General features: G+C 38.5%; 1 protein-coding gene across 1 annotated transcript in view; it reads right to left on the bottom strand.

Annotated features, from left to right (window-relative positions):
- ncd (non-claret disjunctional) overlaps positions 1-18,938 on the bottom strand; it is a 56,375-nt gene that overhangs the window by 33,077 nt on the left and 4,360 nt on the right. Inside the window, exons 2-12 of the mRNA XM_071691601.1 lie at positions 16,247-16,351; positions 15,887-15,992; positions 15,348-15,447; positions 12,601-12,704; positions 11,203-11,348; positions 9,616-9,784; positions 8,204-8,351; positions 7,655-7,743; positions 6,318-6,577; positions 5,205-5,389; positions 4,418-4,575 (exon numbers count right to left, since the gene is read on the bottom strand). Of these exons, the coding sequence (XP_071547702.1) occupies positions 4,418-4,575; positions 5,205-5,389; positions 6,318-6,577; positions 7,655-7,743; positions 8,204-8,351; positions 9,616-9,784; positions 11,203-11,348; positions 12,601-12,704; positions 15,348-15,447; positions 15,887-15,992; positions 16,247-16,351 (1,570 nt within the window). The remainder of the gene's footprint in view (positions 1-4,417; positions 4,576-5,204; positions 5,390-6,317; positions 6,578-7,654; positions 7,744-8,203; positions 8,352-9,615; positions 9,785-11,202; positions 11,349-12,600; positions 12,705-15,347; positions 15,448-15,886; positions 15,993-16,246; positions 16,352-18,938) is intronic.

Genomic DNA, 18,938 nt, shown 5'->3' on the forward strand with positions numbered 1-18,938 from the left:
ACAATAATTGTGTTCTTGTCCTTAAAACAAAACTAACTTTCAATATCAAGAGGTTAAGACAATTCTCAACCATAAGCAAGGCTTGGTGAGGTTTTAGTAGGCTCTGTCAACTTTTACAAGTGTCTCACATGCTTCTACATTAAATAAATGCACTGCAGTTCTTATTCTATCCTCTAAGTATTACAAAAGCAATGCAGAACAACATCACCTAATATCTAAAGTCAGTTTTGATGCAAAAGTAAACCAAAAGATTATGGGGTAAACCTTATTTATCAATGAAAATTAAAACCATGAAACAGAACGGCACACTAACAGGTTTTTAAGAAAATAAAGCACTTAAGTGTAAAACACCTGGCCATACCTTACCTAAGGCTTGTAGACTGTACTTACATACAGAAACAAGAATGTCAATTAGTTAATATTAAACACCCTTTATCATTACTAAACCCTTACTCAACTTAGAATGAAAATATCGTCCTTAAAAGCATGATATTAAACTGAAATTCTATACTTTTAATAAGTTAGATTTAAAAACATACAGGCATACTGTAAATAGAAACTAACTGAGCAAAGGTCAGAAATCATTCTATTATCATGTCAGAAATCATTCTATTACCACATAAGTAATGAAAAAAATAATCAAAGACTTTCAAAAGTTTTATCAAATACAAGAAATTCCTAAAATACCACTTGGAAGCTAAATAGCATCAAGAACTTAACCTACCCTAGATTTTACATCCGCCACTATATGAATACAATTATCATATTAGCTAAAACATATTTTTGGTACTAAGGACCATGCAAGTACCTAAAAAACACTACATTTAAAATGAACCTGTAAAACAAATATTTGACAGCTTTGAGTCTGAGCTTTGAATTTATCTAGTCCATATTTGACAGTCTTCGCCGATATCATCCACACGGCAACCAAATTTCTTTATAAAATTTTTCCCATGAGTAAACACATCATACTTAACATCACCCCCCCCCCCCCAAATGTATATAATTCACCCTACATCCATTTCTCAAATAATTGTAAAGGCGTCCAAAAGACCTTCCCCAAAATATCATCAGTTCGCAATCTTTCCCTCAATATTTAACTTATTCCTAAGCCTTACCTAGAAACCTGCTCCTCACCACCACGACTTTAAACTGGCTCACTCACTGAGGTCGAGGTTAATTCTATAATTCCCTTTCTCGTTGCGTTATAAAGCAAAATAAAATCTGTCTTTCTCCGCCATAGATGTTTTGAAACTCGGGATCATTCATAACAACGCTCCTGATTGGCGGAGGAGATGTGTTGATGTCGGAGGTCTCGGCCAATCAGGAGGAAGGAATATTTAAACCCACATGCATGAGCCTCGCGATGCGCATATATCCCATACAATAATTAATCACTGGTAATTTTATATTCTTTCGTTCCTTAAATAACTACAGGATTACATAAGTATTATTAGGGTTTTCAAGACATTAAGTGTATAATAACAGAGCCTAAACTTCTTATTCTAACTTATTACCATCTATATCTCAAGCGCTTTGTTAAAGTTGAATATTTCTCTTGCACAAATGATTATCTACTTTATTTGTACGTATGAAATTCAGTGAAATGTGGAATTTGAGATACAAATATCTTGGAAAACAAGAAGAGTTAACGATTCATGAGATAATTCGCGTCGCTGAAAACAGTAAATTTGTGCTTGGTATGAGATCATCAGAGTTTTTAGAAAATAGTTTCTTCCGAGTGAAAAACGCCAAAATCATTCTAAAACATAAGACAATGAAATAAAACAAGCCTTATACAAGTACAGTGATTGTAGGATGAAGTAAAATTCACTGAAATCAAGTTACTTCTATGCAAATATCTTAGTGACATGCCGATGTAACCTATCATCCAAGTGTAACCTCGGCTTTACATGCATATATCATCATGTACAAAGTACTCATTTATTTTTCAAGCTGTGCCTCTGTCTTGCAGAACCATCTTCAAATAAACCCATAGCCCCTGAGACAGTAATACCTGATGGTATTATGATACATCCAACGTTTAGGGTCGCAGTGCGAATGGCTTAAGGTAATCTACGAGCTTACATCATACATAGCCATTTGATGCATATTTCTATAGATCTATATCCTTTTACATGAAAGAAAAACGAAGTTCACAGGAAATGACCTTCAATTTGAAAAAAAATATTCATATATACATAGTAACGTTATGGGGCCTCCTAAATCAATTATCAGTTATACATGTCTCGCAACATTAGTAATGCAGCCATGCCCAGGAAATCAATGCAATGTGTAAACTTACTCCACACCCTTTCTGCTCACAGCTCAGGCCCTTCTTGCCCACAAATCGACGGGAGTGCTGCAATGGTGTCGTCATCACTGCTCACTGAGGCAACCTATCCATATATATACAAGAGCGGAGGCTGCCGACGGTTGGCTTAAGATCCTCCTATTCCAGAAGGCACACCTACAGTTCTAATGGTTAATGCCTTAATGGGTTGGTATAAGAGCAGCCTCATATTTACCCATACCTCGCAGGTGCTTATCAAGTCCAATATTGGGGTGTTAAACAAAATCTGTACAGGCAATAGATAAAAAACTGATACCGATTGACAAGTTCTTATTATGAAAAATCAGCAAATATGTACTTGAAAATTTCAAAAATATTCAAGGGGGCTAAATCTACGGACTTGTAACTATGTTTCATGATAAAGAAGTATGTAATTACAACCCATTTTTCCATCAATACAATACCTATTCCCAAATTTCGTGGGGTTAAAGATACTTAATCATTTCTTCGTCCTTTAACCTTAGTGCTTATTCCAGGATCACTTTTCTTATTCTTGAAATCAACTTAGCTTTCTTCTTGTCCTATGCCCAGCTCAGCTTTTCACCTTTCAGTTACCCCAATATGATTTTTCTTGCGTTGCAACGTATATGGGGTTTTAGCAAGGGAAAAGTTGTGGATGGTGGTGGAAAATTGGAAGAGTAATTTCTTCATGCGATCCACAATCTATACTCGTCGTATAATTTAGCAGTCCAATTTCTCTAAAACGAGAAAATCATTAACCATTTCTGGTAATCGAGAGACGTTTCGTATCCAACTTTCATCCGTATTCAAGAAAACCCAGGTCTTATTAATGTTCGTTTTGCAATCCAATGTAGATCCTTACATATTCATGTCATAATGGCAGTCAATGCATACACCATTTCCACTTGGAATCAAAGCATTAGATGTCAAATTTTGCGCTAGTTATAAGAAGGTAGTAAGGATATTGAAAAGTGCTTGTCTTCATAACATTGTATTACAAGCCACGGAAATATACTTACACACGAGGACTGTTACCACTTACCCTGCCCGGACAACGAAGCCTGGTGTCGAGTACAACACAAACATGGAGTAGTGAGTGGGAATTCTGAGAGGGATGTCTCTCTTGGCAACACTTTAAAGAACGCTTACAAGTGAGATCTTTCTAAGACAGCACTGTATTACAATCTCCTTAAATCAAGCTTACAAATGGGCGTCTTTCTTAACAATATTGTCTCAAAATCTTGTCAATATATGCTCACAAATGGAGGTCCTCAGAGCGTTTTACTAAACACCAGTGAAATAAGCTCATGCTATTTCCCCCACAAGAACCAGAGGAGCTGGAAACCACTCAAGATTACGTTGACGACATCGATGTAAATGGTTCTCTACCTCTCCGTTCTGGACTTGATGCCTACCCCTATTTAAGCCTGTCTCCTCTCTTGTTTGTCTGGTGTTCGTCCTCACCGTACTAACTTCATCCTTAGGGAGTGGCTGACCTCACATTAGGACCTGGTTGACCTAATCCCAGGGCCCAGTTAGTATGGCCGTAAGGTCTGGTTGACCTAACCCAGGAGCTTGGTCGACCTTAAGTTGGGGCCTGGTTAACTTAACCCCCAGGGTTTAGTTAACCTGACCTCAGAGCCTGGTTGACATCATCCCAGACCATCAACAGATGTTATTTGTCTGATACTGGCAAAAGAACGTCAGCAGGTGTACTGTCAGGCCTGAAAAAGAAAAGAAATTCATTAGCTTTATACACAAATACAAATGTTATGAAAAAAAAGTATTCATATTATTCACAAAGGCCTGGCCACCTGCATGTCCCTAGATAATGGCCACCTGCATGTTCCTAGACAGTGGCCACCTGCATGCCCAGATCAGTGGCCACTTCCACGTCCCTAAATAATAACCAACTTAGTGATCCCCAAAAGCCCCCAGATGGCCATAGTCCCAGTGATCCCAAAAAGCCCCCAAATGGCCATAGTCCCAGTGATCCTAAAAGCCCCCAGATGGCCATAGTCCCTAGAATACAAGACCAAACTTTGAAAAAAAAAAAAAAAAGAAATAGACGATGGCTCATTGTCCCGTCTACTGCCGCATTACATTTCCTCCCTGTTTCTGGAGGAGGCGTTGTTCGTAAGGTCCGCTATGGTGTCCGGCAGTGGCATGCCCTTCATCTCCCGCAGGGCCATGGTCGCCACAGCCGCCAGCATCGACACGACCCCGAAGATCAGGGACGGGACCCATGGGACCATGGGGCCCTGTGGAATCAAGGACGTGAGTTATTAAAGGAAGCACGCAAGGGGAGATGAAGTCGTGGGCAGGAGGGTGGATAATGGGGAGTAAGTATAACCTGGGGGGTAAAATTGAAGATGAGGGGCAAAATAATGGTGACATGTAAAGGCAATGGGATTTTGAGGGCAATTTTATGGTTGATGTGTACTAAATGGGGTGTCAATGGAACTATGAAGGGATGAAATTCAAAGTAACTGGGACGTACATGGTAAAACTTGAGACAGCGGGACTTGAAGGGATCGACCGGGAGATGCATGCAGTTTAAAAAGAGAAAAAAATTGTGACATTAATCAAATTAGGTAATCAGTGAGGCTTCAAAGAGGAACCTGGGAGTCGGGGAAACTCTTTTAGCAAATTCAGGGCGTAAAATCAAAATTCAGTGGAACTAGAAGAGAAATAGGGGTCAGGAAAGCCTTGAAGGCTGACGAAGTAATACGGGAATTCGAGAATAAAATCAGAAATCAGTGGAATTACAAACGTAAAATTGAAGTCATCTGATTTACGTGAGAGTGAAAGGGGGTTAAGAAAATGTATTCAATCGATGTAATACAGTTGCTTATTTATGAACCATAAAGGAGAGTTGCGTGATTCAGACCAGATAGGTGGTGATGAAGGGTAGGATGGTGGAAGCCAGTTGAGCACATAAGCAGGCTGCACCGATGCCTTGGAGACGAACCTCGGTGGGGAAGAGCTCGGAGGAGTACACGTAGATGATCTGGAAGGCACCGCTGATGCACAGCTTCCCCAGCAGCGCCAGGGACATCACCAGCCACTGCATGTCTACGGAGCAGGGAACACTACATACATTATGTCATGTCAACTTCAGGGGCCGGTGCTCCTAAAGTCAGGGTGCAACTGTATCCCATTGGAGGAGTCTTTTTATTTACCATTCTGTCTTTATTAATATCCCCCCACTTAACACTACAATTTTTGTCTCTTTTTCCTGGTTTACCACTAGGCTCCTATCTGCTAAAATGATGCCTAACATGGTAGCAAAACAAGAAAATGCAGCAAAAGGCACCTCTAAACCCACCTCTCCCTCCGGCTAAACCTACAATTGGAAGAAAGATGATAGGAAAAGAGAATAACATGTAGCGTGGAGAAGGGGGATCAAGACTACCATGGAAAGTTCACAGGAAAGTACGAACAGGATCCTAACCAGTCTGACGCTCACGGAACAGAAGGTGGGGCCTGGGTAAAACAAAAAAATATATATTTCATAGAAGTAAAAGACGCAAGTAACATTACGATAACCGATCAGCGAGGTTGTTTACTTACGATATCACTCAAGTATCTAAAACTTAATGAATGTTTCGTAATGAGTACAAAGCATATATGTTTAAAATGAATTCTGAATCGTATAAAAAGACTACATTCAGGTAGAATCTTACGAAGAAAACACCAAGTGAAGATAATGTTAGGTGTTAATCAAGGTACGGCCTTGATTTGTACTTGTCTATAAATGGACCTTCCATCATAATATAAAAAATATATATTCATATATGGGTGATCTTGTAGTGAATCATGTCCACTCGACTTTTACTGCAAGGTGTCCACTGCTTGAAATATACTTTATCTTACCCTGTATGCTCAGTTAGACCTTATTTGATCTGAACCCATTAAAAGATACAACTGGTCCAAAAGGGTAGGCAATTTGTTAAGTATACCTGACGCCTCCATATCTTCGCGAGCCGTGATTTGGACTTGCCTGGTGGTATGAAGGCCAAAGTCAGGATGACGAGGCCGCAGACGAGGTAGCTGAGGGCGGTTGGCAACTTCCTGCCCCAACGGTCGATGATGGGAGCGGTGAGGGAGTAGCCAGGGACCTCCACAAGCCCGGTGAGCACGATGTAAACAAAGGGGTTTGCGCTGTAGTTGTCGCCGCTCAGGTTGAGGCCGTCGAACACCAGCGAGACGGCGAAGTAGTCCAGACACATGACCATGGTGATGACCGATATAGCTCGGGTCCTGTCCAGGGAGAAGGACCAGACACGATAAAAATCAACATCAGTGAAACGAAGTCCTGTGGTAAGCTGTACATTTCCCATTTTCATACGATTTACAAAAAACACAAAAAAGTTCTTCAGTCTATTACTGAAAATTAACGGGTTTCCCAAAACTAAAGTACAACAATCTGCTTACATAATATATAATGTATAAGAATTTATATCAGTGTTTAGATGAAGTGTGACTGGTTGACTGAGAAATGAGCACCTGGGTTGAGCTCGACAGTCTATTACCTACCATGCTTTCCCTCTGGTTTCTCTTACATCCTAGCCCCTACTGCATTCCCAAGAACGCATTAATTCCTTATCACCGTGCCATATCTCTAGTTTTATATTTCCTACGTAAAGATAAACTTGATGGCTTTGGATCTTTAAAAGCAAAGTTTCTTAAAAAGGTTTTGATGTTCTACATTATTCAATGATTTTGAAGTCGGGCTTCCACTGTCGTTAGTAGTCTCCACTTATATATAGTTCACAGAAAAGTATACCATATACCAAAAGTGTTGTCATTATAATTTCCACACTTCATTCCATAGCCGTTAGTAGTGTCCCCCAAATAACAATAAAACAACATATTTATGAGAAACTTCAGAATTACTGATCCACTTCCTGCGGTATCTGATCATTTTATGTATGGTTGTGCTTAACCTAGTAAATGTAGAAAAGTATGATATATAACAGCACTTTATTTACACAATCTCTTCATTTGTAAATACTCAAGAAATCATTCAGCAGATAAACCTGCATTATAAATGCATCAAAATTTTATACCTCCTGCATTTACTTTTCATTGATGCTTTTATGGCTGAAAATACTTGTACGATACGATAGCGGTATATATAGAAAGGTAATGGGGTTTTCATCTACAATGGTTCAAATACTGTTTCAAGCGTATGGTGGCTATTGCCTAAGGTGTTTTGAAATGCTGATAGTTCATATGTATGTCACTCATACAAGTCCGTTTATGCTTAACGTGGTTCATCATGAGTATGGTAGTTAGCTGTGAAGTTCACGTGTATAAACCATAAAACCAACGTACCTGAAGAGATTTGGGACAGTCAGGAATCGACATTTCTTCGTAGCGTCTGCTTCAGTGGCTGCATCTCGGTTTTTCGATGGCGTCGAGGACTGTCATATAGATGAAAAAAAAATCATTAATGTGCCACTGATTAGCATATACTTGCTGAACGTCTTAGTTTACAATTATAGCTAATTATTATTATTCATAAATATAAAAATCGAGTAAGTTCTACCCTGAGGGTGTGTCACACTTCTGACCGAACAAATATGATTCATGGATTAACATAGTCTCTGCTAATTAGACAGTCCATCTGTATTTCATTTTCTAATCTTTTCATGAGGATGAGTTCCTTTCTTCAAATTATTCTTAGAAGTGAAAAACATTATTGCAAACTAAATAATTACCTCAATAATTATGAACATTTGCACGTAATTGAATAAAAATTACATGTATATCCTAAAATGCTTCGAAATTACATTAATTGTCAAAGAATGTTTAACGAATGTTTATCTTCACGCTTAAATGATAAATACCAGTATATATATTGCATAACTATAAAATCACTACCTCTTCTTGGATATCTATCATAAGGGCACGGAGTTCTTCTTCGGGCGGGAGCGTGGCCTTGTTCCAGCGAGCTGCCTTGCGCAGGACGCGGAGGGCTTCATCATGGTAGTCTCGCACTATCAGCCACCGAGGGGACTCGTCCAAGAAGCTGGCGGGATATTGTTCACATATGAGGTACAAGACGTGGTGACATGTTAATATACCTTCAAGTATATGTTGTTCTCACTGACATATATATATATATATATATATATATATATATATATATATATATATATATATATATATATATATATATATATATTTTTTTTTTTTTCATACGATTCGCCATTTCCCGCATTTGCGAGGTAGCGTTAAGAACAGAGGACTGGGCCTTAGAGGGAAAATCCTCACCTGGCCCCCTTCTCTGTTCCTTCTTTTGGAAAATTAAAAAAAAAAAACGAGAGGGGAGGATTTCCAGCCACCCGCTCCCTCCCCTTTTAGTCGCCTTCTACGACACGCAGGGAATACGTGGGAAGTATTCTTTCTCCCCTATCCCCAGGGATAATATATATATATATATATATATATATATATATATATATATATATATATATATATATATATATATATAATATATATATATATATTTTTTTTTTCATACTATTCGCTATTTCCCGCGATAGCGAGGTAGCGTTAAGAACAGAGGACTGGGCCTTTGAGGGAATATCCTCACCTGGACCTCTTCTCTGTTCCTTCTTTTGGAAAAAAAAAAAAAAAAACGAGAGGGGAGGATTTCCAGCCCCCCGCTCCCCTCCCTTTTAGTCGCCTTCTACGACACGCAGGGAATACGTGGGAAGTATTCTTTCTCCCCTATCCCCAGGGAATAATATATATACATTATTATTTTTTTTTTTTTTTTTTGCTTTGTCGCTGTCTACCGCGTTTGCGAGGTAGCGCAAGGAAAGGATCACAATTTTGCGTGTGATCAAGATATTCCAGAGTCCACGGGGAAAATGAAACACGATAAGTTAACATGTGCACTTTCGTGTAATAATCACATCATCAGGGGAGACACAAGAGAGAAATATAAGTCAGTTGATATACAGCGAAGAGACGTAGCTAGGACGCCATTTGGTAAACATGCGATATATTGCAGTCAGTGGTGTGCGCATGATAACCACGAAAAAATGAAACCGATAAGTCCCGAGTGCACCTTCGTGTGTTTTGATAGTGTTTTGGCTATCGGAGGATGAAATTATAATTACACACACGGGTTAAAAATATATTATCGCTATATCATGTCCTAATATTGATTACCAAAGCACTTGCTTGCTTTTAATGAATTCTACATACGGCAGAGATCCTGTGGAGTAATGACATTTAGATGTTGATATCCGTTAAATCGAACGACAAACATATGTGAGACTCACTAAAGAGGTGGGAAGATGAGGAGCTGCGGGAGGGAGACGGCCGCTTGGAGCCACCGCCAGTCACGGATTAGGTAAGCCACCGCACCGAAGGCCATGGTGCCCAGCGCCCACGGCAGCCCTGTCAGGATACCCACCGTCGCCCGGTGCTTCGGCTCGCACACCTCCAACGCTGCAAGACGCACAACACAAAGGCAGAAGATGCCGTAAAAATCATATGTTAACTCGAAGGACAGCGAACAAGTAAGAGAGATCACCACGCACAGAAAAAACTACACAGGTAGAAACACGGTACAAATTTAAGCAAGAAAAAAATGGGGGAAAATCTCAAGTGAAGAATTTCGTCGTGAGGTATGATGTATTTCGCCATCGAGTCGTCACGTTACAAGACACTTTATCATACCTTCCAATTTGCGGAATTACAGTATGGCCATAAAAAAAACAACTGAGACTTGTGCTCCTATACAACTTATAGACGGTTTGGTTACATCAAGAATACACAGAAAATGAACAAGGAACGCCCTTAAGGATTCGGCTTGTGATCTGAATCATTTATCATAAAATGTTTACATAATTTTACAACTATCAAGGGAGTTCAAACACTTAGGAATTCATACTGAACCTCTATAGTAGCCCTAGAAGAGACATTCATTTGAAGAGAAAATGAATACTGACTCGTATGGAAACCTATGCTTGATAGGATGGTGTATGGCGCTGCGTTTCGAGACGGAAGATAATGTTGTAGTTACTCTTCTAAGTCCTTTACAGGTGTCGCCATCGATTTGAGTCATCTATAGTGTAGGAGTTCGTGCTCCGATAGGCACAGTCAATGTAGGATGTCTGCCATAATCACTAAAGTTTGGGAAAACGATAATGCATACCAAACATAAAGGCTTGTGGTGTTGTCGGAGGAAGAGCGCCGACAATATCTACCGAAGTGGGAAATAAGAGAATATTTTCTGAGCAGAAATTGGTTTTGAGGGAGAGACCAGCATTCGTAGATGAAGAAGGGTGCCAGTTCTCATCAAAGAAGTGAGTTGACATTACGCTTAGGTAGTAAACGGTATGAGTACTTTACCAAACATGAGAAATGATACCAATACTTAACGAAAGTAAAAAAAAATAATGTCTCGTACATACTGTATAGATGAAGGTGGTTGCCAATTCACACTGAAGATGAAAGGGTACAAGAATATAATTAAGAAGAAGAAGGAAGTCGGTAGGCAGTGAAGAGGAAGAAGGTTGCCTTTATTCACTGAGAATGAAGGGTGAAAAAAAAAATTGCGCATTGAACAAAGAAAAAACAGTAAGTCAGTATCTACCGAAGTTGAAGGGTGCCAATATTCACCTAAGATGAAAATAACGCATTACTCACCTGAGATGAAGAATATGGGATTAGTTCTCGGAGATGAAGAAAATGAAAGATGTTACTGATGAGTGAAGATGAACAAGAGTGCAAATACTCACCGCAGATACAGAAGCTTCATTCCCATTACTCAGGAAATGAATGAAAACGAAGAATGCAAGATGGCTGCAGGAAATCACTCATGACGATGAAGGTGAAGGGGTCTGTGGTCTACCAGGACTCACCAAATATGAAGAAGGTGAGAAGACTGACGCAGCCCATGCAGAAGCGCACAGCAAGGATGGCGGTGAAGTTCGTGAGCAAAATGAGGACCATCGAGCATAACGTGAACACGGCCTGGATCACCACCACCACCACCTTCCGCCCGTACCTCGAGAAGGCCCAGGAAACGTTACCAGGAGAATGCACACGACACTAGCTAGGATGGGTCGTGTGTATGTATAGGGGAAGGGGATGGATGGAATCGACTTGGTTGTCGAAACGATTGTCTCTTGTCAATCTGTCTGTCTGTATATCTGGTGTGATCTAAGTACTATTAATAAAGAGTATTCATATATCAGAGGGTACAAGCAATATATATATATATATATATATATATATATATATATATATATATATATATATATATATTCATATCAAATTATATACATATATATATACATATATATATATGAATATATATGTATATTCATATCAAATTATGAATATACATTTTCTCTGATTAAAGTGATAAAAGTGAAAAAAGTTTGATCATAATGCATCAAAATATCCACTAAGACATCCAACTTCATATCCCATAATTCTTAATTTGTGTATTTGAATTATCAGAATTTAAATGCTGAAGTTATTTATCGATGATACGTTATACAACCTTAATCATTCTAAAAAGTACATATAATGATGATTGATTTGATGAAAATATATGGGTTAGCCATTCATCGCTCCTCCATCCCACTCTATTTTAGTCTGAAGCGCACCTAGTACAGTCATGTTCTGTTAGTACATCTCCCACGTTAACATTGCAAGTACAGGTGTCACATACTGTGGCATGAAAGAAATACTCTGAGCATTTACTTTTGTACACACACACACACACACACACACACACACACACACACACACACACAAATAAACTCTTAAAGACTTAAAGTTACAGACTTATTTGATCGAAATTGTAACGTAGAAGCGGTAATGCAACTGATAGTAGCAAAATATCACCATAGTTGAAAAGAAGCGAGTTTCTCTCTTTATCTCACAAAACCAAACCGTTAAGAATGTCAATCGGTCAGCATATGTCAAAACACAGCCCTGTTGAGTGGCGTCCCCCATTCAAAGTGGCGCCCAGGGCACTTGGCCTACCTATCATACCCTAGATACGCCGCTGATTATTGTATCCCTAGTGAAAGATACTAAAATATGTGAATGGTTGGGTGATGTATTTCTGAAATATATCGACTAATGGAATGACGGAACATGGTGCGCTAAGTGAGCTAATGGAGATTTATGAAAAAGTACCGAGTTAATACACACACACACACACACACACACACACATATATACAAGTGTAACGACCTTTCTCTCTCCCTGTAACACATAGATAGTCATCACAGAGAAAGCAGTACCTGTCGGCCAGGTAGCCTCCTAGGAGCGGAGTGAGGAACGTGCCCAGCATGCAGATGCCGTGGTAGGTGGCGCGCAAGGACTTCCGTTCACACACCAGAGAAAACTGCGGAAGGCAAGATGGCTGACGGTCAGTTCAACACTCACTAGAAACGCTGCCTCAATTTCTGCTCAGCTTGATATCATCAGCTGAAGCTGGAAGATAAATCGTTTCAGGAAACCTAATATAAAAATCAGGGAACATTTTAAAAGGTGAAGTTGTAAGTCTAACCAAAATACATTAAGGACCTGATGGTAATAATAATAACCTTAAAAGTTCACAGTGCATTATCATAACCTCTCTTTCCTTCTCCATGAGCAGCGGTGGCCCTCAGAGTTCGGCCACGTCTCCTATGTTAATATTTCTTTTTTTCATCGAACAACTTTCTTCGTACGAAAGCTCATCAAATGCCCTTACACACCAACAAACCAAAGCTGGGCAGACATAATACACTCTCTCGCCCAACCTATGGAAATATTTTTGTAGCCGCTCCTCCCACTACCAAAATCTACTCATTCAAGTTTTAATCAATAATGTTGATGGTTTAATTCAACATCTGAAGATGTTAGTAGTTTTATAAATTTAATCATCTTTATAGGTTTAATCAATTTGTAGTCAAACTTAGGTTTAATTAATCTAAGTAACTTTATATGTTTACTCAATCTTTGAGCAACTTTAGAGGATTACTTAATAAACTTACGAAGTTCGATTCATTAACTAACACAGATATAAAGGTTTATTGCCCTTAAGCTTCTATCCGCCTACTGAAAGAGAATCCGACCCTGACCAAGAGAACTAGTTACATGTGTAAAAAAAAAAAAAAAAAACTAAACTGTTTTGGAGAACGCGAGGGTGCGTAGTGGCAATGACGGTGCCCATGAACCATGATGGTCTGTGACGGCGTTATCTGACGGAGATCAGTGTGTGTGTGTGTGTGTGTGGGGGGGGGGGGGGGCAGATAACAGAAGACCCCGACGGTCTATGACAAGGTTATCTGATAGAGAACAACGATTACCTCCCGTGTTCCTGATCTCTATTAACAAACCAGGATAGAGAAGACTGAAGGTAATGTATGCAATATATGTATAACCATATGTCTAGGGAGAAATAAGGCCCATTTCAGTATAGTTTCTGACTCTGGTTTTACCTACAATTGCTCTCCATATCTGGATTCTTATCTGCATGTACGCTCTCACTTTCTGTTTCTTTCTCTCTATATCCGGATTTTTATGCTTATCAGTAAGCAAATACACGTAGGTAGGACTTGCTACTTCGTGTGTTTATGTCTTGTTTATTGGATGATTCCTATTGTTTGCTGTTGTAAATCATGCTATTTGCTTTTTTCTTCATCTTCCTAAATAGATCTTGAAACATTATTTGCAGGCAACCAGAGGAATATCTTGGTGGTAACAATGTCGATAATTTCACTGATTATTTTTTTTTTTTCATTCACATGTTAGGTACCTCAAAATGTTATGATTACCAATTGCACACACACACACACACACACGCATACTTCCGCAATGGGAAGCATTCCTTCTCCCACGCATTCCTCACGTGTTGTGTAATTAGTCGAGTAATTAGCATATCAATATAATCATAATTAATATTGAGTATGTAATTAAGCGCTCAATTTTGCGAAATGCAGTCTTTTGACTCGATATCCTTAATCAACATATAGTATTCGACATATTCCCAGATTTTCATTAAAATCTGAAGAAGTTGAAAATCTGAACAAAATATTATGCTTGGATTTTTCTTGATTTTTTTGAAAAAATAGATTTTCCTGAAATTTTCAGTATAGATCTTTTTACGTCAACTGAATAGGAATCTGTGGTCAAAACCTTAAAATTCATGAGATTAATCGAGTAATTAGCACATTGATATAATTATACTTAATATTAAGTATGTAATTAAGCGCTTAATTTTACGAAATGCAGTCTTTTGACTCGATATCCTTAATCACCATATAGAATACGACATATTCCCAGATTTTCATTAAAATCTGAAGTTGAAAATCTGAGCAAAATATCCTTGGATTTTTCTTTTTTTGAAAAAATTGATTTTCCTAAAATTTTCAGCATAAATGCTTTTACGTCTGCTGAATAAGAATCTGTGGTCAAACCTTAAAATTCGTGCAATTACTCGAGTAATTAGCATATTAATATAATAATTAATATTAAGTATGTAATTAAGCGCTTAATTTTTCGAAATGCAGTCTTTTGACTTGATATCCTTCATCAACATATAGAATTCTACATATTCCCAGATTTTCATTAAAATCTGAAGAAGTTGAAAATCTGAGCAAAATATTATGCCAGGGCCTTGGATTTTTCTTGATTTTCTTGAAAAAATTGATTTTCCTGAAATTTTCAGCATAGATTTTTTTACGTCTCCTGAATAAGAATCTGTAGTCAAAACCTTAAAATTCGTGTAATTAGTCGAGTAATTAGCATATTAATATGTCTAATTAATATTAAGTATGTAATGAAGCGCTTAATTTTACGAAATGCAGTCTTTTGACTCAATATCCTTAATCACCATATAGAATATGACATATTCCCAGATTTTCATTAAAATCTGAAGAAGTCGAAAATCTGAGCAAAATATTATCCAAAGTTGCATGGTAGTAGAGATGTTCCAAGAGATGGGGCCCCCTACGAGTGTACAACACCCTCCCCGTACTGTACAGATAGTTGATTACACGACCTCAGAGGTGAGGGTGCTGGTGAAGACGGTGTCGTCGAAGTCCCACTCAGTACACGGTTTCGCCAAGGGGGAGTTGGTCACTTGGTAGCTGCAGGAGTCTCTGTCAGAGGGAGAACCAAGGTATTGTGTAGCCCACGGGAGCGAAGCTATATATATATATATATATATATATATATATATATATATATATATATATATATATATATATATATATATATATATATATATTCACTATATCAGAATAAATCTAACTTCAATGAAATGGACGAGAAAGTTCAATAGTGATATCGGCAGCACAGCATAATGTAATAATTTGGCGTGTTTTATAACACTAAGGCATCACGGAAGTTAACTTCATATATACATATAAAAAACTATTAGTGAATGTGACTGTAAAGGACTTAACCAAAGATTATTAGATTTTTTCTTAATTTCTTTTACAAATCGGATTTTCTTTTCTTCAGAGACATCGAAGAAACAGTACACCATCGACCAGTGTGTTCACAGTTAGTGTTTGGAATACAGTCTGCGTTGCTTACTCTGAAATCACCGTAACGCTCTCATTTTCAGGCGGAAGACAGGTGAAGTTGACGAATGGCGCCAGGTATACACCACTGATGAACTGTGGAGGCAATAGCAAAGACCCTGTAAAAATCAAAAGCCATATTTGTTAATGGAAAAAACTTTGATACATATATATATATATATATATATATATATATATATATATATATATATATATATATATATATATATATATATATATATGTAGCCTTTTGCGATATCTTTTGTTTCGTGTAGTGAAATTCTAGTCTGTAATCGGACCAGACCTTTAGGGTATACGATGAAATTCTGAGAGTGGATGGAAAAGATGTGATGCATTATCGTTTCTTACTTACAATAAGACGAGCTGAGAAAATACAGCATGTTCCACCTGCCCGTCCCCAGCTTAGTGAGAAGGTCGTCAAATTTACTGCTGCTCATCTTGTCCGTGGTTGGATCACCTGAAGAAGATGTAGGACGTTAGGGAAGGTAAATCGACGAGATTAACAAAAAAAAAAAAAAAAAAAAAAAAAAAAAGATATAGAGATGCTTACGAAGTAAATGTTTAGATGTAGAAATACAAATGAAGGATCTATTTCCGATAGGATATGCCACCTAACGAAAAAATAAAGTCCAAACACCTGACGAAGGAAGACACACAAAAGCTCAATTATCTAACAGAGGTAGACAAAGAAATACGTGGAAAAAAAAGTTCATCAAAAAGGAATGCGTATATAAGAAACTGCCTTAAATATGAAGACAACAAGAACTACTTCGAATATGATACAACAAAGGAACTACCTGAAGAAGGAAGACACACCACAAAATACCTAACGCATAAACGCACCAGTCACTAGAAGTTAATAACCAATCAGGACACATTCACTTATCGATATACATTGTAAACGTTACATCCTAGTGTATGAAGATCATCTCTCAACAGATGCTGGGAATCAAATGTAACGCTTGACCGTCTCCGCCATATATGATTTCATCCTGTTTTTTCCCCGGCAACACCTGGTGAATCAACTGCTCTATAACCTTACAATGCCATCTGCCCACATGGCCTACATTGAAGAGCTGCCAGAGACCAGGGTCACATTGTGCCACAGACTGTGCATTATTTTGAAACCAATATATACAATAAACTCATCTCTTGACTTCACAGAAGGAAAGAGAAATGGTAATCTTACCACATGAATCCCTGGTTTCAGTGGAAACCTCCAACCGTGTTCATGGAAACTAAGCATTTATCATAAAAACTCTCATTACCTGAAGATTTGCCCCCTACCCTCACCACACCCAAAACTAGGCTAAGTTAGGTTAGGTGAGGGCTGAAAAAAAAATCTAACCCGGCGTAGAAAAACGTACGTGGTGGCAAATCTCCAACTGATCCAAACTTCCGTTGATGTTTCTCAAGAATGTTAAAGGTGCTTTTCACCCAGTGATAGATGGTAAAATAAACGCCCTATGTGTCACAAGGCCGTGGTCACAACGTGTCGTTCATGTTCGGACCACCTTCACTCCCTTACAATTAGGGAAATCACCATCTCTAAGAGAATCGGGATTTTCTGTGGCTGCTGGTATCCACAGATCAAAACATCCCAGAAAATAACGAGGAGTATACGCCCATGATAGGCTAGGAGGAACATCTTGCAATCAGGCAGTAGCCTAGCCTTAGAAAGCATAAGATGAAAACTATACACGTAAAGTTGAGTCGGGTGAGCAAGGGCAAGAATGTGGGTCTGAGGTAACACAGGCCTTGGCATCCACCACCATCAGGAAGTAAGAGGGTGTAGGACTCACTTACAGCAGGTTACCACAAGGGCCAGAGTTGGGCAGGATGCGCATAGTAAGTTGCCAATTACTCTTGATGGTGAGTATTTTATCAATTGCTCTTCCTTGACCGTCTGTGGGGTGGGCTACCCCACCAGCTGAGTTCTTTTTGATGCAGTGACTCTTCACTTCTGCTGATGTAATATTACGCCCCTTAAGCTATTCATTCCATAAAGCTTGTTGAATGTGACGATTTACATTTATGAACATTTAAACGTCCATTATTTTCAAAGCTTTAGCTAGCTGTAATAATGCCTCTAATGAAAGTCTTTTGGTTAATATCTAATCTATCTGTAGTAACAGAGCAAAATAGAAATGATGTTTGAATAAGTCTGTTATGTACCGTGTGGACGCGCATGTGAAAAGCCAAATCTAAGACAAACATGGGGGTGTGTTGGCGTGATTCATTTTCCCCGATAACGGATTGCCGTTAGACAATGTCTTACAATGACATGGAAGGGAGACAGTTAAAATATGGCAGGCTGGGGGAAAGACGAGCGAACACCCAACTTGGTGGGTCACGGCTACGAAAAAATAAACAAGGAAAACGACAATACAATATGTTTGTTTTTTTCAAAGTAGCACAAGTGTCTGCTCCTCACATTCCCTAAGGAAGACACGGAGATGCAGATTACTTAATAAAGCACTTCAATGGCGCCAAAGTCCTACTGCTAATCCTACAGAGGCAATAATGTTCGTGAACTTAGTTCCAAGATATGAAGAAAAGCTACTCGCATAGCATTGTTCCTCTAAGTCTATCGGTTAGGTGATTAGGTGAAAAGTGACATTAGATTGAATTAGGATGTAAAAATGAAAAAAAAAAAAGCACTTCTTACAGAAGCCCTAATCAAACAACAGAGCAATCGAGATTCTCTTATCATGCTCTAGAGTTTGGGACTGATTCACATCGTCATACTTACACAAAGATGGAGGCAAAGCATTCCCCCTTAAAAAAGGCTATAGAAAAAAAATCGGGAACACAAATTTTAGAGATTCCCGAGAGGCAAACTAACTAAAGTTAGGGAATCAAACACTCTTCATAAGCTAGGCTATCATGGTTCTTAGGGCAGGGAAACAATTGTTGAGGCTCTAGAGAAAGACCTTGCGGATGTGATTTACAAAAGGCTTTGATAAAGCATTTCATAAAGGGAACATAATAACATGGCACATAAAATCCGTACGATGGAAATAACCGGAAAAAAAAACTGGGAG

The sequence above is a fragment of the Panulirus ornatus genome, chromosome 50 (genome assembly GCF_036320965.1).
Source record: "Panulirus ornatus isolate Po-2019 chromosome 50, ASM3632096v1, whole genome shotgun sequence".
NCBI classification, from domain to species: domain Eukaryota; kingdom Metazoa; phylum Arthropoda; class Malacostraca; order Decapoda; family Palinuridae; genus Panulirus; species Panulirus ornatus.